Raw genomic sequence first — 20772 nt, forward strand, 5'->3', positions numbered from 1 at the left:
ATTATGCAGCAGTAATAATGACACAAATAATGAAAGTGGTTGCAGGGACAGCTGAAACTACCACAACATTTTTTGCCCCAGAAATATTTAAAAGCTTCCTCAGGGGAAAACAGAGAGTGAAATTGAACATACAAATTGAATCCAGAACTCAATTTGGAATATATTATATTTCATGATGCACCAGTACATGTGTTTATGTACATTTGAAGTAACTAATGTAATTGTGTCTACATATATATTTATACATGTAAATGTATCTTCATATGCATGTGCATGTGTTTGCATACATATGCATATCTCTCTCTCTCACACACACACACACACACACACACACACACACTATAAACATACAGAGAACAATCCAGGAACAGTGGCAGAATCTTTGTCAACGTAAGTTCCACTTTTGGTGGTGGTGTGGTGGGGGTTCTTTATAGTTGTATGATTAAATGAAGCGGGTTGGGGAATTGGGTCGTATTTATTATCTCTGTATGACTGTACTTTGAAAGCACTCTTTGTCTTGTCTATTTTAAATAAACCTTATTATCTTTTTTAACATACACATGCATATATATATATATATATATATATATGCAGTCCTCTCCCACTAAACCAAAAGTAAAATCTCAATTTATGACAGTTAATATATTAAGATATATTAAAACTACATATAATATAAGCCCTTCATTTGAGACAATGATTTTAGCCTTCTTAAAACTTTTAACAGATTGGGGTACTTGGGTGGTTCAGTTGGTTGAGTGTCTGACTCCTGGTTTCAGCTCAGGTCATGATCTCAGTTTCGTGAGTATGAGCCCCATGTCAGGCTCTGCGCTGGCAGGAGGGAGCCTGCTTGGGATTCTCTCTCATTCTCTCTCTCTCTCTCTTTCTTTCTCTCTCTCTCTCTCTCTCTCTCTCTCTCTTTCTCTCTCTCTCTCTCTCTCCGTGCCTTTCCCCTACTTGCACTGTCTCTGTCTCTCTCAAAATAATAAACTTAAAAAAAAAAACAACCTTTAACATCTAAAAATAAGTACGAAAAATTTACCAATTTCCAGAACTCTTGTGCTTTTCTTTGCTTCCAGATCACAGAAAAGGGGAGTTTAACACAGACAATAATAAGATACAATCAAGGACCAATCACAAAGAAAATTGTAGAACCTCACTGTAGCAGACTAAATAAAATACATGTCATTAAAATTGATTTAGGCACATGTTTCCATTTTTATCCAGATGTAAAGGTATAGATATTAAAATGGACAATTTTTTTTTTTGGTATCAAATGAACAAAAGAGTTATACATCCAAAATTTGTGTAGTATGGTTTCTATAAAGAACACATTTTCCAGCGTAACGCTGGAAAGAGAAGTGGAGAAGGGGTATGGATATTTGGGTTCTGGACCTGGTAACCAGCCTGGTAATGGAGATTGTAGCCCCTGGAGCCAGAGTGCCTGAATTCCAGCACTGCCTCTGCCACTCAGGAGCTGTGTACTTAGGGACAAGTTGCTCAATCTACCTGTGCTTCAGCTTCTTCATCTATAAAATGGGGATCATGACTAAATGAGTTAGGCTCTCAAAACAACGTCTCAAATACAGTAGATAATAAATAATAATAGTGTATACTTGTGTTTGCCATTATTAATTTTGATTTTTACTTTTATAAATTCCTTTCTCATATTTGTGTTTTATTAATGTTCATCTAGTTCCTAGAGATTGTAGAGGCTGCTTTTAGGTAACCAATTTGAACAATGGGAACCCGAGTAAGGTAGAAGGGCCCACATTGGCCTCAGCCTCCTGGCTGAATATAAACAGGCCCATTAGGCAACTCACCTCAGATTATCTTAAGCTATAGCTGACCAATGGGTTACTTACAGCAGGACACAGATACCAAAAAAGGAAAATTCCATACATTTTCATACCTCCTCACCTTCTCCCTTTAACTACAGCCCCCTACCATTGCCTCATGGCAGTCTCTCCCTTGCTGTCCTGCCCACTCTTTCCTTAATGGTGTGCTCAATAAACTTCTATCTCCGTTGTTCTGACTTGGGTGAATTATTTCACCACCCGGGCTTCCAGCTCCTACCCAATCAAGTTGACCCACATTTGGTGGCCCCCATATGATTGGGAGGCACCACATTTGAAAGCCCATGTGGGGAGCTTTTATGCCCTCCCCCCTACAGAGATGAATGCTTAGTTTGTTTTCAAGCATTCATGCTATATTGTAGATACTCTAAAGATATGAATATTCCTTGGTATTGTGCTTTGACTAAAATTCATTGACTTTGTTATATAATACTTTTATTTTTATATATCTCTAGTCTATAACTTTAAACAAACTTTTCACCTTTCACTAGAATAAGAGTAATTAAATCCCAAGCAGGTAGACTGTTTTTGCCATCCTTTTTCTTGTTTATTTCTAATATTATTGTATTATGCACTGGGAATGTAGCCTTATGATCTGTTTTGAAATATACTGAGTTGTTCTTTGTGGTCTAGTACACAGTATATTTTATAAATAAATTTTGATGAGTGTTTTTGAGTAGGCATATTCCTTTTGGGGGAAGAAATATAAATATAAATATAAATATAAATATAAATATAAATATAAATATAAATATAAATATAAAAAATATAATATAATATATTTATATTAGGGTGATTTTCAAGAGAGATGTGTTAGTCTCTCAACATGATTATAATTTAGTTAACATCTTGAACTTCTATCAGTTTTTGCTTTCTCTATTTTGATGCTGTTTTTAGTTACCTAAAATTTTGTAAACTATTATAACTATTTAGTGATTGTGCTTGTTATCAATATGAACCATTCTTCTTTGTCCTTCTTTGCCTTGAATTTCATTTTGTCTGATTTTAATTCTACAACTGTTGCTTTCTCTTTGTTATTGTCCTTCTTATCTTCTTTCCATCCTCAACTTTCAACTTTCTATATCATTTTGATTTCATGTTTCCTATAAATCATGTTTAGTTGGATTTAAAATAATTGAATCTGAGAATTTCTTTCAACAGGTAAGTTTAAATTATTTTTAACACTTATGATTATAATTGATTGGACTTATGATATGAATAGATCCTGTCAGTCCTCTCTACTCAAAACCCCACAATGGTTCTTACATCATCAATAATGAAATTCAAAGTCCTTACCATGGTCTCTAAGGTCTCACATGACTGGTATTGCTACCAACCCCCTACATCCCTTAGTTATATGAATTCTTTATATATATTTTGGACATTAAACCCTTTTCAGATATATGATTTGCAAACATTTTCTCCTCTTTGGTAGGTTGCCTTTTCATTTTGCTGATGATTTCCTTTGCCATGTAGAAGTATTTTAGTTTGATGTAGTCTTACATGTTTATTTTATTGCCTTTGATTTTGGTGTTCAATCCAAAAAATCATCACCAAGACCATTGTCAAGGCTATGTCATCTAGTGGTTTTATAGTTTCAGGTCTCCCCTTCAAGTCTTTCAACAATTTTGAGTTGATTTTTGTGCATGGTGAAATATATGGGTTCAGTTTCCTTTTGCATGTGAATATCCAGCATTCCCAGTATCATTTATTAAAGAGATTATTCTTTCTCCATCACATACTCTTGGCTCCTTTGTAGTAAATTAATTGACCATATTATTGGCTTCTGTGTTCTGTATCACTGATCTGTGTAGTAAATTAATTGACCATATTATTGGGCTCTGTGTTCTGTATCACTGATCTGTGTGTCTGTTTTTATACTAATGTCATACTGTTTTGATTACTACAACTTTGTAATACAGTTTGAAATAAAAAATTGTGATGCCTTCAGCTTTGTTCTTTCTCAAGTTTGCTTTTGGTATTGGAGGTCTTTTGTGGTTCCATGTAAATTTTAGGATTGTTTGTTACATTTTAGTGAAAAATATCATCATAAGCCTTCAAAAAAATTTATTGCTGTATCAGTTTTGGACTGATTAATTGACACAGCAACAGCTTGGGCACAGGTTTCTACTTCAGCATAATAATGATAGCTTTAGTCTTAACCTAGCCAGGTATCTCAAAATATGTTCAGGTGACTACTAAAAGAACTAGCAACTTCGATATGGATAGTCAAGAGTGTATAAACCACCACCTCCTGAAAATTAATTTAAGTGCATTTATCAATACATGCATCAACTTTTAAGACTGTTAGATCTTTTAAGACTGTTAGGTGGCTATAAGAGCTAGAGAGCATACTGCAGACAGGGAGAAGAGTGACAACAAAAGTATGAAAGTGAGAGGAACTTCTTACCTAGAGGTGGTATGGATTAATGTCTCCTTTCATGGTGTTGGTGGTGTAGGAGGGGATACCCAGCTCTTCTTGGGGGCATCAAAGGGGCAGGAAAAACAGCTGCCACAACAATCAAGTGCCCTAAGCCAATATGTCAAGATGATACATCTTTTGACTCCCAGTCCCAGAATTTCCCTCTAGCAAAGATGGCTGCCAGGTAAAGTAGGTCAGGTACTGTGAACTATGGAATACTCACTATTTACATGGACTATAATCATATGAGCAGGAGATATCCTAACTGTCAATACCTAAGAAGTCCCTGGGCTCAGAGGCTCAATATAATTTCTTTAAGTTATAACCAAAGTATATTCCCTCAAGATTTCGTCTTTGTCCACTGTGCTAACCTCTCCCAAGCTTCTTGTTCTGTCCCTAATTAATACTGTTTATTATGGTTGCATGTGGATTTTTCTTACCACATTAATATTAAATAGAAGGTAGTTTGTAATGACAGCAACAAGGAATGATGCCTATTCCAGTTTCCTCTAGGTAGGTCCTCTATTCTTACTGCTATCTCACTCATCCCTCTAAAAAGTAGAGTGGAGTCACAAAACTTATGTTAAGTTCTAGCTTTCTGACAAAGTAGTTCTGGGATCCAGAGCAAGTCACTTCAAGTTTCCAAAGTCCCCTTCTTTAATATCAAGCAAGAAAGTAGGACCAGAGTGCATATAAAGTGCATCCCAGTATACCCTTCTACAATTCTAATCCTGTGATCTAATAACTACCGTAAAGCTGCAGTGCTTTACGAGGTAGCGATTACCTCGTTAATCTTGCAATCATGTCCCAAATGATATTTTGTATCTCATCCAGAGTCCCTAACAGTTGAGGAAACAGAAAAATGCCACCATATTCTCAAACTCCTATCTGTGTGAGTGGAAATGGCTGAAACAAAAAACAAATTTCTCAAGATACCAACAGGTAAGATTTAGTAATAATATTTCATCATGATCTCTCTGTTCAAGACCCTACAATGCTTTGATATTTCCTCTTATTCGTATCAGGAATGTCCCCATCTTTGTCCCTCCTTCCATTCCTTCTGCAACTGTTAAGGTCTTATTCACAGCTTAAACAGCTCCCTAACTGGTCTTCCTGCTCTGATTGTCTCTTCATTCCAGCCCATTCCCTACCATAGTTTCATAAGTATTGAAAAAAAACAAAAAACTGAACCTAATTTGGGGATGTTAAACTGTGTTTAACAGTTCACCACAGGTGGGGTGCCTGAGTGGCTCAGTTGGTTAAGTGTCCGACTTTGGCTCAGGTCATGATCTCAATGGTTCATGAGTTTGAGCCATGCATTGGGCTCTGTGCTGACAGCTCAGAGCCTAGAGCCTGCTTCAGATTCTGTGTCTCCCACTCTCTCTGCCCCTCCCCTGCTCATGCTCTATTTCTATCTCTCAAAAATAAACAAACATAAAAAAAAAAACCCTCACCCTAGCCAATAGGCTAAATGCAAACACCTTATTATGACATACAGGCCATTTACTCTCTGGTGCTTGGCCCACTTTCCAGTCAAGACAATCTTTTGGTCTCCATATTCTTAAGCTCTGGCTACATCAAACTTCTTGGCACTCTACAAATGCTGTTTCAGCCATGAGAGCCTATGCCCATATAGTATTTTTGTGCCTCTGACCTTTTCTATTCCCATTTCAGATTCAAAATTTGGTTGAAGTATCATCTCTGTGGATTTTTTGCTCTCATGGGCTTAAATACAATTCTATTACAGAATTTATGATTTACATTGAAATCATTTATATGTCTTTCCCCCACATTTAAAGATCTGCCTGGGCACCTGGGGTAGCTCAGTCTAGGCATCTAACTCTTGATTTTGCCTCAGGTCATGATCTCACAGTCATGAAATTGAGCCTAGTGTTGGGGCTCTGCGCCGGGCATGGAATGGAGCCTGCTTGGGATTCTCTCTCTCCCTCTGCCCCTCCCCCTGTTGTGTTCTCTCTCTCTCTCTCTCTCTCTCTCTCTCTCTCTCTCCCCCTCTCTCTCTCTCTCAAAAAAAAAGATTAGCTGTTGAAGATGGAGGATAATGTACACTAATTTTTATCCTCAATATCTATTAAAACATTTGACAAATAAGTGCTGAATGAAGATCTAACCTATACTGTCTGAAAGTAAAAGACATTCCACAACAACCTCCCCCACTTTTATTTCCTCTTGCAGAGTTCTCATCAATCATTATAAATGCCTTACAAATTCTTCCTTCTACAACTGCATCAGCCTCATTCTTCTCTGAATTCCAATTGCACCTAAGTCAGTAACTACCATCTAGCTTAATCATTTAATCATTTCTTAATGATTTCAGATGTCCTGTCTCCCTAACTACAGAGCAAACTCCTCAAGGATATCCTAAGTTAATTAAAAGCAGCTAAGTAATAAGTGCATACAATTATTCATTTTCAAATATATTATAATATATTGTGATCATACTAGAGACATCATGTGATTCTCTGGGCAAATTCATATATCTAGAATGTCCAAAGTTCTGACTTTTTTGTTATGTACTGAAATTTAGGGATTGTTACTTTCAAAAATAATTTTCTTTTGGCGCAAACCAGAAAGATAAATAGTTGCCCTACACTTACCTGGGGTTCATGATAAGACGTCGGAAAAAGTAAGTCCAAGTGATATAATCCATCGCATCTTGCTTAGATGTAATTGTACCACCAGCAATCTCTGCATTTAAATGGTCAGAGAGCACTCCTAATAAGCTATACAGTGAACAAGATATGGGAAACATACATGAAGGTTAGGTTAAATGAAACACACTTTATCTCACATAGCAGACTGACGGAAGGGTGCTAGTAACTTTTAGGAAAGATAAGAGCTAAGAGGAGAAAGGTAGAGTGGGCAACAGCAGATGTAACTTGGAGAGTAGGGAAGAATGTACTTATGGGGATGGGTGTAAGTATGAAATAATACTGAGGCAGATGAAAGGAGAGTTGGCAAGATAGGGGTGATAGTTATGAGTAATGATATTCCTTTCATTTACTCAGTGAGTGTTAAGTTCCTCGTCATATGAAACACAATTGTACTGGTGTTATAGAGTATACTAACATGATCAGATGTGTTGAAAGACTGGCATAACATAATGTTCATTTTAGTTTCTTATGTAAAATACTAAAAAAGGGAAGCAGTGTCCAACAACAGAAAAGACTAAATAAATTATGATACATGGAACAATATGCAGGTATTAAAAATAGTTTTTGCAAAGGATGTTTTAAGGACATGAGAAATGGCAATAAATTGAAAGATTAAAAAAATGAGTTTCTATATTACTCTTAATTCATCAGCGGCAGAGTATAAATCTGTATACTCAATTGAGAGGGCAACTTGCCAATATCTATTTGAATAATCACTGTGACCCAGCAATTTCACTTTTCATTATTACCTGCTAGAGAAACATTTACAGACAAGGATGGGAAAGCAAATTACTTCACTGCAATATTATATGTAACAAGAAATAGGAAACTCTTGAAAGGCCCATTAATAGAGAAGTTAGCATAAAAACTATGAAATACTCTTGTGATAGGTAAGTATTAACGATAGTTATATCGAAGTACAAAATTAAAATTTTTAGTTAATGATTACTGAATGTACATACAGAAAATTACATAAATCATACATGTACTCAAGTAATTTTCATAATGTGAACGCACCTGTGTAACCAACACCAAGATCAAGCATCACCATTTCCCCAGAAGCCCTCCTTTTGTGCTGTTTAGTCACTACCTTGGCTCAAAGGATATTATGACTCTCATTCTGATCCTTACCTTATTGCAGTGGCTTGGGCTTCAAACACAATGCTTACTGGACGTGGTGAGAAAAATACTCTTGTATCATTCCCTATCTCAAAGGGAAAGCTTTCAAGATTTCATTATTGACTATGATGCTTGCAGTAAATTGACTCTTTATCAGATTAAGGACATTTCTTTATATTACTGTTTGCTAAGAGATTTTATTATGAATGGGGGTGGAATTTTTTCAAATGCTTTTTTTTTTTACATCTATGAAATAATCATATGATTTTTCTCATTTTTTTCCTGCTAATGTGGTAAATAATAGTAATTTATTTTCAAATAATAAGTCAACTTCACATTTAGAAAATAATTTACACAAAATTAAATTTACTGATGTTGTTTAGACATCTATATTTATGAGAGGCACAGGTTTGTTAACATTGTTTTTTGGTAAATTTCTTATCAGGTTTTGGTATCAAGGTTATTCTGATGTTACAAAATCAGTTGGCAAGTAGTCTTATCTTTTCTAGTATTAGGAAGAGTTCATGTAAGATTGATGTTATTTTGTCCTTAATGTTATGAAGAATTCACTAGTAAAGCATCTGAGTCAGAAGGTTTCTTTGTGGAAAGATTTTAAAGTTCAGATTCAATCACTTTGATAGAATAAGAGACTAGATTTTCTATTTCTTTTTGTGTCAGTTTCATAAGTTTTTAAATGAATTTTATCATTTTATCTAAATTTTTATTTGCATAATGTTTCATAATATTTTTAAATGCCTGTAATATCTTTTCATTACTAATGTTATTTTGTTCATTCTCTCTCTCTCTCTCTCTCTCTCTCTCTCTCTCTCTCTCTCTTTTGATCAGAGTTAAAGGTTTATCAATTGCATTCTTCTTTTCAAAGAAACAACCTTTGGCTTTGTTGATTTTTTTCTAATGTATATTTGGTTTCAGTTCTTTGATTCTTGCTCTTATCTTCTTTCTTTGAGCTTAATTTGTTAATTTTTTCCCAAATTTTTGGATGGATATTTTGATCATTATTCATGCTTTCTTTTAAAAAATATATATCTTATTACATATATTTTTATATAATATATATTATATACAGAGCCATAAATTTTCTCTTATCACAATGTTAACTGTATCCACGTTTTTATATTTTCTAAATAAAAAAAATGAACATTAGCACTTAGAATAAAAATTCCAATAACTCTTTACACTATCAATGAGAAACATGTGCTGTCCTTTGCAGTTAGAATACAGTATATTTAAAAAGACTGATAAAAGAGAACTAGTAATAAATGTTGCAAGTAAAAAATACATAAACCTGAGGGAGTAAGGCTATTTTCAGCTGAGAAAATGAGAGAAGCCTTTATCAAAGGGGTAGTTACTGTGCTACAAAGAATTATGTGATAATTCTGAAATAAGCTAATAGTCCAAATTATTCATTACAAGTCCCTCTATTTTGGATATTTCTTTATCACCTAGAGAAGAAAAACACACATCAAACGAGAACTTTATTATTAAATGTTTACTATGTGATAGACCCTGCTACAAGCACTAACATTCAATTATTACAACTAACCTCTGAGACAGCCAGTGTTGCTAGCATCTCCATTTTACAGATAGGTGCATCAAGGCACTGAGGAACCAAATGACTTGCTAGATCAAGGAGGTAAGTAGTGGAGCTCAGATATGAACCCAGGTTGTCCGGCTCTAGAATCAATGTGATTCATTGAAGCAGTACTAACACTGCTTCTTTTAAAAGTTTTTTTTAAAAATGAAATTGTAATTGAATTCTATCTTACAGTGATAATTGTATTCAGTTTCTTTTCAAATAATTCTATTGAACTAGAATTTTTGCTGATTTTTATAAATATCATGACACAAATATTAACTGCTATGACATGAATCCATTTAAATTAATTTACAACAAAATTTACCTTGACTCTACTGGGAAAGGTTCATAAAGAAATTTTTTGTAAAAGTCTTTCTTTATGTCATGAACCAGAATTACAGCTTTGCCTTGGTCATCAAACTGAGGCCTTCCAGCACGCCCCATCATCTGGAGTACATCTATAAAGAAGAGAACAAGAGGTATTCAATAATGTGGCAGCTAGCACAAGGTATATTTAGTGATTATAGCAGGTTTCGACAACACGACAAAATAACAAAGGATACAGAATATTTTAAGAGTGTGCATATTATCTCTGAAGCCTGTTGAGTTCTATAATAATAAAATAATTAATGCATTAAGACAGAAAATTGGATCACCAAAAAGGGTCTCTCTTACAATTTTATAAGTAAGAAAGATAAAAGTTTCCTTTAGCTAAATACTTTAAAATGCTGTTTAAGAGTTATTACTATTTTAATTAAACAAGAAAAAGCAAAACATATATGGGTAAATCTCTTCAGCAGATTCATTTGATTATTTTCCCCCATGAATGGACCCCCTGGGTCCATTTAGGCCTCACCCTCTTCCCACTTACGGTACAAATGTTCTTTTTTTTTTTTTATAGTGCAGGAATCTCTGAGGTAAGAAATGATTTAGAAATAATACAGTTTTTACATGTAATCATTGAGTGGAAATACACACAGATATTTCGCTCTTCAGAATTCAGTGACAATGCTTTTATCAAGTTTTAAAATATGCACGAATCACAAATCGGAGCATGCAGAAATCATAGCAACAAGCCTTTTGATTCTAGAAGCCCCATAGAAGTATTTCTAGTGAAACAGATTTAAAATTAAACAGTATAATGTTTAACTGTAATTTATTAAGTCATAATAGCTACTAATCAGTAATTGTTATCTATTTGTGAATTTGAAACCATTAGTTATGTTTTTGATGCTTATTAACACTTTAGGTAAGTAAATGAAACAACTCAATACTTTGAATAGCATTTGCATCTCACTGGAAATAAAACTTTACAATCTTACTCAACATATGTTCAAATGTGGTCAATTCTCTACAATTCATTTCATGCAAATTCAGATTATTAAGGTTAAAATAGAAGCTTAATGTATCTGTAAATTAAAAAAAAAATTACCTGTAATGGGAAAATCCACATAGCGCCTTGTTTTTCCATCATAATATTCTGTTCCCTTAATAATTACTAAGTGAGCTGGAAAGTTTACACCCCAGGCTAATGTACTTGTAGCAATAAGAACCTAGAAAATAAAATATATTTAACTAAAACATAATGTGTAAGTTATATTTAAATGTCTGTTTATGAAAAATAAAATACCTGAACTTTACAGTTTACAAATAGCTCCTCTACTGTTTTTCGGTCCCTCTCATGTAATCCAGCATGATGCATTCCTATTCCGAAAGCAAGTGTCAGCTTCAGGTTGGAATCTCTTAGCGTTCCAATGATGTTCTCCATCTGCAAATAAGAGCACAATTACGAGGTATAGGTTCATTAGCTTTACAATTTCCATACTAAGATTATATTTGACTAATTTTGTGTTTTGATTCTTATACTATATAAACAAAAATATAGGCCTCATCTACAGTTACAAGTGAAGTTAATTAAAAAGAAAATCTAGTTATTGAGAATGTATATCCTAAATGAGTTAAAATTTAAATGTTATCCATCTTCTCCTCATGTATCAAGGGAAACAAAATCTGTGGATAAATGCAATATCCCCTTAATGAGTAACAACTATTAAAAAGGATGTAATGTTAACTAGAATATTTCAGGGTCTTGTTCATCTCTTATAAGAGAAAAACCTTCCATCTTTTTGGCTTAGTACTAAAAATTAAGAAAATATGGACAAAAAAATTAATGGAGAAAAATCAGTCATAGTCTCACCAAACAGACAGGAACCATTCAAATTTAGCCTTTCTCACTGAACTTAATGACCCAGGGCAAGGGCAAGTCATATAACCTTTCTGAGCCTCAGCTTCCTTATTTAAAAAAATCAAACTGTTGGGGCACCTGGGTAGCTCAGTTGGTTGGGTGTCAGACTTTGGCTGAGGTCATGATCTCACAGTTTGCGAGTTCAAGCCCCATGTCGGGCTCGGTGCTGACAGCTCAGAGCCTGAAGCTGCTTCAGATTCTGTGTCTCCCTCTCTCTCTCTGCTCCTCCCCTGTTCACACTCTCTCTCACTCTCTCAAAAATAAACATTTAAAAAAAATAAAAAAAAAAACCCCTCAAACTGGTATATTTTTGTCTACTTCTCATTTCTTTAATCAACAGTACAGTTAAATACTTTTTATATTTACTAGCATTTTTTGGTAAACTATCTTTTCATTTTTTAAGTGGATATGACAGCTTTTTTTCTTAGTGGTTTGTAATGGCTCTTTATGTATTAGAGCTATTATTAAGCTATTTATGAAGTAAAGTTATTTCATTTCCAGCCACAGTTTAGCTAAGTTTTCATATGTCTAAAGAGTTTCTGAAACTTATATATTATATAATTTCTGAATATTCTATCACTTTCCATTCCACATGGAAAATACTTAACGCAACACAGATTTTATGGCAACAGAAGCAAATCTTATCTTCTTATGAAACTTATTCTCTGAAAGGAACTAAACAGAAAACTCAATCTCTTTTTACCTAATGATAGACCTTTATACTGGTCCTTAAAGCAGAGGATGATACAATATGCAGTGTGGTGAACTTCTTTTGGGACAACTCCATGAGGGGAGTAATGTAGAGATCAAGTGGTTTGAGAATGTATGAGCAATTAAAAGAATGACATATTTTAGTTGTATCTGTAGCTTCACTACCACATTTTCACAGTGAACAACAGTGGAGGATAAACTTGGAAATGGGTATATGTATGATTTTTATATGCCTGAAGACTGAGATAGTACAAATAACCAACACTGTCTTCAGACCTCATTTCTTTTTTTTTTTTTTTCCCTTCTACTCTTAATCACTTCTAACATACACAAGTATACATGCAACACATTCATTCTCCTGGATGTGAATAAACCAATAAGCAGCTCACAAAATCTCTATCTAGAGAAACTTCAGCTGGTTGCTACAGTTTAGTGGAGACATTCATGCATGAAGCACATCAACATCCTTCATTCTTGCTCATCTTATTTTCAATGGTCAGAAAAAATTTTCCAAGCTTTTTTATGTAGGAATAAATTGTTTTACACTAATAATTCAAAAAACAGGAAGATGAAGTTTGTCTTTATAATAGATCTTAATGTATAAAACGCACTGCATAGACACAAAGTAACAGTTTAATGACATACACATCATGTTATTTATCAACTTTCCTGAACTGAATGCAATATATAAAGAGTTCATTCTGTTTCATAAACACAGTATGGTCACCTGATATTCTTGAATATTTACTTTATAAACTGTTAAGCAAGAATATGGAAATGTATTAACATTAATTAATGTTAACATTAACATCCACTTTCCCTTTCAAATTAGCAAAGGATAAGGAAGATGACTACAAATGCATGCTATAAAGAAAGGTGCTTGTCTTGTCTCATAAATTATATGTTAGCCATTCTCAAGTGACAGCCTATTATCCATTTTTTTTTGTTCAATAGTTCACTGCATAAATATCTTCAATTTACATTATCAAGAATTAATTCACTGATATTCTTGCTCTGACAATTTCAGGGATTATTTTTTCAATTTCATAACTTAGTAACAGTATAATTTTATAACTTGTATAATTAATAGTGTTCCATGGCCATGCCAATCATACCCCCCAAAATATACCATGTACCTCAGGAAAGCTAAAGAATCCTATGGCAGGAGGTTTGGTGAGGCATTAATATCCTGTCCTTTCACATCAGGAAGGTTCTCATTCCCCCTGCCCCCACTTTCACATAAATCAATGCATTAAAAAGAACTATTTGCCTATCTGAACTGGCAAAGACCTAAAATCCTCATGAGGAAAATTACAAAAAACAACTTCATTTATTACATAGTTACTGTGGATGAATTCTGAATTATTTGAACATCATAAAAAAAGGAAAATTTATAGTAACGTTATTTAATCATTATGCGTAAGATACTACCCAGGACAGCCTGTTTAAATTTGAAAATATAAATTGTTGATTAAATTATACCATTGAAATGTTTCATCTTGCTCACAATATAATACAAACAAAATTTTTGAGAAACTTAGGATAACAAAAGCTTAAAACAAGGTAATACATATTATTTGTTGAGTACTTATGTGTCAGGCAATGTGCTTGACACTTACAAAGATTATCACATTTAATCCTTTACATAAAGTAATAATAGCTCTAATGTAACACTCAATTCATTTACACAACCCTGTGTATTTCAAGTTAAAGACCCAGTGATCTTGAATACTACAGAGTAGACTCTCTCAACACTGATTCCATGGGAGAATTAAACCCCACAAAAAATATTTGAGTTGCCATCTTTTTAATTTTTCCAAAGATAGATAGTATCATTCTAGATGGTTAGGAGAAAAGTTCACTTATTACAAGCAATGGATGTCTTAAGTCATTAAGGTTTAATTAAGAAAGGCTGCTATAGAACTTTAAAAATAATCATGATAATAAAACACTGATCGGGGAAGTTTTAATTCCACAGTTCATTTCTATTCAACCAGCATTTGTTGTAATGTATAGGCATCTTTCCAACAGTCTTTGAAATATGTCTGACTACCTGACAGTTAAACCAAAAAAAACAATTCAATATTATAAATAAAAGAAAAATGGATCGATCTATATCCTCTAAATAGTGGTCTTTTTTTTTTTTTTTTTTAGGGTGATGGGGGAGGAGGCACATATGTAAACTGTTGAACCAATTACTTTAACTTAATAGAATTTTTTTTTTATATTTTAAATTTATTATACTCAAAAAGCTTTTGTAGAAATATAGGATTCCATTTAAGTAGATACATTACTCCGTTCCTGAAATACATTCCAGTCAGAATATAATTCAGTGAGTTGATGACAATCCTGGCTCCAAAAGAAAGGAGGAGACCAGATTGGACAAGAATGAGCTAACAGATTGTACAGCCCAATTCTGTCCCTTTGAGTGTGATATATTGTTTCAAGATGCTAAAAACCCATACTTTCTCAAAGCATATCTGTTGTGCTGGTTTTCCCATTTTCACAGAATCCTCATTATCAGAAAACTCTGTACTCTTTTCAAAGCACGTCAGACTCAGACCATATGCCACTGAATAATGCTTATCAATTGTCCAAAATGCTCAATAAAAGATGCAGCATAAAGAAGAATAATGAAAGTTACGAAGACTTTTTTTTTTAAAAGAATAAAGATAATTAAATATATCACATCTGGTACAGATGTTAAAGTTAAAACATTTCCTTATAATTACCAAGTGTTAATTTCTTAAAATACATTTCTGTATGATAAACCCCACAGACTGAAGGTGAAAAAGTTAAAATGAAAGAAACACTTTAGAACATTCTGCCAATATACTAAGGGAAAAGAAATTTAAAAACAGTATTAATTAAAGATAGTAAATTTCCAGTCTTTGCCAATACTCTCCTCATATTCCTTGCTATCCTCTCTAAAGCCCAAAACGACACCTCAAAATGATTCACCATACTGTTAATATGTAAATATATTTATATATGTGATTAAACACATGATTACTTGTGAATTAAATATATAAATGAAATCTAAAGAATAACATGTAAAGCTTTGTTATGTCTGCTAAATAAACACCATGCCATTTTTCAATGTTTGCTTCTTAGCTTGCCCTAATTCTTAACAATAGCAATATCAAAACTGGGTCATAAGGTGAAATATTAAAGATTTTTTGCTTATTGATGTTTTTAACTTAATTCACTATGCTATTGGTAAGAAATCCAAGTGTCAGCACTTCATATTTATTCTGGAATATACATTTTATGCTTACTTCCATTTTTGGAGAGTTCAGATTCTGACACATGTTTGGAGAGCATTTCCATATATTGAAAAGCTTTTATTTATGTCTGTTATGTATGTATGTACCCTCCTTAATGCTTGCCACCCATTTAGCCCATCCCCCCCATCCAATACGCCACCAGCAACCCTCAGTTTGTTCTCTGTATTTAAGAGTCTCTTTATGGTCTGTCTCCCTCCCTGTTTTTATCTTATTTTTGCTTTCCTTTCCCTATGTTTATCTGTTTTGGTTCTTAAATTCCACATGAAAAAAGCTTGTAAAATGCAGATAAAGCTGATGAAAGGGACCTTACAAAATTAATTTGCTAAGGCAGTATAATTTTAAATGAACAAATGCTATATTAATATGAATTAAATTTGTGAAGGAACATAAGCAAGATATTATAAAAATAATAGCAAATTTTACCATAAAGATTTCAGCAAAAAGAACCTGTCTATACGTAAGGTATTCAATGCTGCTGTACTATAACAGCAATAACAGTTAACACTTATTGAACATTTGCCTCTGTTCCAGGCCTGTTCTAAGTACATCAAATAAAGTAATGCATTTAATCCTTAACAACAATCTTGTAAGGATAGGATTATTATTATCCTTTTATAGATGAAGGGGTAAGGCTCAGAGGTTGAATACCCACCAAGGTCATATGGCTTGTAATAGGCAGTCAGTATTAAACCTAGGAGGCCTGGCTCCAGTCCATGCTCTCAACCACAATGTCACATTCTAATTACCACATGAATGTGATTTACTTAAAATAACTACTTAAAATAATGAAATCATTCATTTGGCTTACGGCTGGCCCTCATCATTTTAGACTGTGGGCAAAAAACAGGTAAGACTTGAAATAATGAATCATATACTGGACTCACACAACTGGGGAACTATGCCGATGATTAGCAAACCTATTTTTTAAAAAGTTTGTTTATTTATTTTGAGAGAGAAAGAGCATGAGGTGGGGTGGGGCAGAGAGAGGGCAAGACAGAGAGAGAATCCCAAGTATGCTCCATGCTGTCAGTATGGAGCCTGATGCAGAACTGTAAGATCATGACCTGAGCCAAATCTAGAGTTGGATGCTTAACCGACTGATACTTACAAGAGCCCCAATTAGCAAACTATTTCTTCTTCTTTAGTATTTGAGTATTTCCATTTCTGTGCCTAAAAATTAAGAATATTGAAAAGTATCTTCCTTTATAAATTAAAATACCAGCACTCATGATTGAGAATAGCACAGCTCTTGTTGGTTGCCTGTGTTTGATATTGTAGCTACTGACTTTACTGTTTGTTTCCATCCCCTCAAATCACATATGGACACTGTGACTTTTCCATCTTCTCTAGTCAGTACATTATCAAGGATTTCAGTTACTGTATGGCAGAGTGAAAAAAACACGGCTCTGAGTTAGCTGTCCTGATTTTGAGTTTCTGAGTCCCATTTATTTTATGCTATCAGGCAAATTACTTAATTCTTCCAAGTTTCAGTTTTTACATCTATAAAACTGGGATAACAAGAACAACCCTTCCAGAATTCATGGTTAAATTATGTAATATAAGCTTCTAATGAACTATAAAGTACACTATAAGCATATCAACTATTACTAAGCGTAAGATCTTTGCCTCTTTCTTCAATAAGACATGCATGATATCAACTATGGCAAAATACAAACAGCCTCCTATCTTGTAGCTGCTCTTAATTACACAACTATTCCATGAGGAATAAATTAAGATGTCCAATGCTCAACAAATCTGTGGATAATGTCTGTCTTGATACGTAATATTCTTAGCCTAGTAATTTCTCTACTGGTCAGTCACTAAGAGGTCTGAAGCCTGATCAAAATAGAAAGCACTTGGGGTGGGACTTTTGTATCACAAACTCAATCTATTTTGGTTTGATAATAAAACAGATTTTCCAGTTGAAAATGTGGTCACTCTTATATTAAACTCAATTTAATCTCTGATTTTTAACAATCTCAAAGTCCATCTTCAAAGCCTGGTACTAACTTCTTACCTATAGGAAGAAGTCAGTATCTATGTTGAATGAAAAGCCAAATGAATCTGAAGAACTAAAATAAAATGTCATTAGTAGAAACTCCACCAAATCTGAATTCATGATGATTTTCAGTTGTCAGAGTTGCTGCTTGCCACTTTCATCCAGGATGTCTGAGCGCTAAATCCCATAGGTCTTTCTCTGCTCTTATCTCACTCAACTCCCGTTAACATTTAAAGTAGTTAAGTCCTCCTTCCTTCACAAAACCCTCTCAACCACACACAGTGCTATGGGACTTTCCTTACTGGCGTCACCTTCTCAGTGCCCTTTGCCAGCTCTTCATTTTCTACCCAAGCTCTACTGTGAGTCACTCCAAGCCTGCCCTCTGGTCCTGCACACTCTATATCAGGGTCTCATGTGCTTACCTGGGTGTAAAGGCTGCTTCTATGCTAACGTTCCCAATTCACATGTTCATTTCACATCCTCTGTGGGTTATACAGACTTCCTATATCTAATTGCCTTGAAAATTTTAGAAATACAAATTAACATCCAAAATATTAGCTTTTTTGTTTAGAGTTACTAACTGGGGAGCCATTCTTGATTCTTTTCATTTTCTCAACCTCCATTTTTCACTATCAGCAAGTCCTACTGAACTAGGTCACCACCATCATTAATTCCATGCTTAACTTCCACTTCAATCCATTTTCCACTAAGCAGCAAAAGTGATCTTAAAATGAAATTGGAGTATGTTATCTTCCTAGCTTAAAATATTTTAATGCCTTGAACACCCCTCCCTTAGATATCTGCTTGGTTTATTTCCTTGCTTCTTTTAGTTTTCTATTCAAAAATACCCTCACCACAGAGGTGTTCTTTACTTGTATCAATGTAAAACATTCTACTACCACCCTTAGCACTCCCTATTCCCTTTAGACCCTGCTTATTTATTTTTCCATAGGAATTATCATGTTTTGACATATTTGCTTATTATCTATCTATCATCTCCACAAGAATGTTAATTCCATAAGGGTAGAAAATTTACCCAATACACAGAGGGAGGTCAAGAGACATTTCTTTAATCAATGAATAAATGACTACTTTCCCATACTGTTTAAAATCTAAATCCAAACTCTGTACGCATGGGTCTAAGGTCTTACATGAGCTGGCTTTTGCCTATCTCCGAAACTTAACTTATACTACTCTCCTCCTAGCTTATTCTGTTCCAGCTGAGCTGATCTCACTTCCTTCAACATCCTGTTCCCTTTACCTGAAATGCTATTCTAGCTTCAGGTAAAGCTTCCCTTTACCTGAAATGCTAAGTTACCTTAGTGTAGCTAACTTGTTCTTATGCTTTGGGTCTCAGCTTAAATGTTATCTCCTTAAAGAAGTCTTCTCTGACCATTCTTTTTAAAGAAGCCCCACCTCCCCTTATCATATTTCATTTCTCATTTTATAGCAATTTTTATAACATTATTTGGTTTATCATATATATATTTAAAATTTTCTATCTAGTTGAGCTCCTCGAGAATTGGGATCAGTTGGCTAACCTAGTGCTTGGTAAGTTGTAGATATTCAATAAATATGTTACATAAATGAACACTTTACAAATTCTGGTAAGAGCTGCCTACTGACTTAAGTTAGAGGAATACTCTTATGGGTATTTTTGATGTGGGAGAGAAAAAATGCTTAACTATGTGATACTAGGTAATCTTGAAACTGAAGTTACTGATCATGAACTAATGCCATCTGATCTCTCTAGCTATACATGTTGGTGTGCCTGGTAGCAGTCCATCATTGGTAGAAATAAAAGGATCAGATGGAAGAATATCATGAAAGGTAGTTCATGAACACTCCATGTGTATGCCACTTCCTTCTGTGCTATCCCTAACTTCAACCCACCAAAGCTCCCTGGAGTATTTCTCATGTCAAGCTGACTGAGGGGAAAAAATACATATATATACAAATGACAAAAGACTTTGCATAAGATAGCGCCACCATCTGAAGTACTGTGATAGGGTGTTATATAGCTCCTTTCGGGGATGACCCTAAAAACAGCTAAGTGTCAAGTATTTTCTCTGTCAATTTATTGCAAAGAAGAGATGATGTGAATTATGATCCATGCTTTGATCTGTAGCTACTGGATTAGTCAAAGGGTCAGAAGCATGGCAAGAGCGCTATTGGAGGACAGGTGGCAAGAAAGGCACAAGTTTTACATGGAAGAAATTTTAGAATGGTCCCAGAACAGACTACCTATATCCCATGAAGATGTTTACCAAAAAGTTAACAGAAGTGTAGATAATGCTATTAATAGTCAAGTGGGCAAAATGACCACTTCTAAGGATATCAGGTGTTTTGTGCACAGATCCCAGTGTTGTGTGCAATGGGTTCATGTACTAAGTGGCGCCATGGTGGAAGAGATGAAAACTACACATGGGCTAAACATGGACTTCCATCTCCACAGGTGGACCCAGCTACTGCCACTGCTCTGTGCCATTATGCCACCAATGCAAACATCCGTAGGCCCATTATAAAGTACCCTGACCAGGGGACCAGATAGCTATCTGGCAGTAAGGAGATTATATTGAACTCTGTCACAGAGGGGCGCCTATTTGGGATGATGTCTAGAATGGATTCTGTTCCAGCCTACCGAGTGCTGCCAATAGCCTCAACAGTAGGATTACTGAACACTTTACACATCATCTAGTATCTCATATGATAATGTTTCTGACGAAGGAACTCACTTTATAGACAAAGATTAAAACAGTGGATGCCATGGGATTCACTGGTCTTACTGCATCCCTCATCACCTAGAAAGAGATGGCTTTATAGATTAATGACCCAGAATGGCAGCTGAAAGACACTGCTTTGTCAAG

At 34.4% G+C, this 20772-nt stretch overlaps 1 protein-coding gene across 4 annotated transcripts in view; it reads right to left on the bottom strand.

Moving 5' to 3' along the window:
* ASCC3 (activating signal cointegrator 1 complex subunit 3) overlaps nucleotides 1-20772 on the bottom strand; it is a 361492-nt gene that overhangs the window by 90269 nt on the left and 250451 nt on the right. For all 4 annotated transcript variants that reach the window (XM_019831019.3, XM_011282448.4, XM_019831018.3 and 1 more), the window contains exons 31-34: nucleotides 11294-11431; nucleotides 11096-11216; nucleotides 9989-10121; nucleotides 6891-7016 (exon numbers count right to left, since the gene is read on the bottom strand). In XM_019831019.3, the coding sequence (XP_019686578.2) occupies nucleotides 6891-7016; nucleotides 9989-10121; nucleotides 11096-11216; nucleotides 11294-11431 (518 nt within the window). The remainder of the gene's footprint in view (nucleotides 1-6890; nucleotides 7017-9988; nucleotides 10122-11095; nucleotides 11217-11293; nucleotides 11432-20772) is intronic.

The sequence above is a fragment of the Felis catus genome, chromosome B2, assembly GCF_018350175.1.
Source record: "Felis catus isolate Fca126 chromosome B2, F.catus_Fca126_mat1.0, whole genome shotgun sequence".
NCBI classification, from domain to species: Eukaryota; Metazoa; Chordata; class Mammalia; order Carnivora; family Felidae; genus Felis; species Felis catus.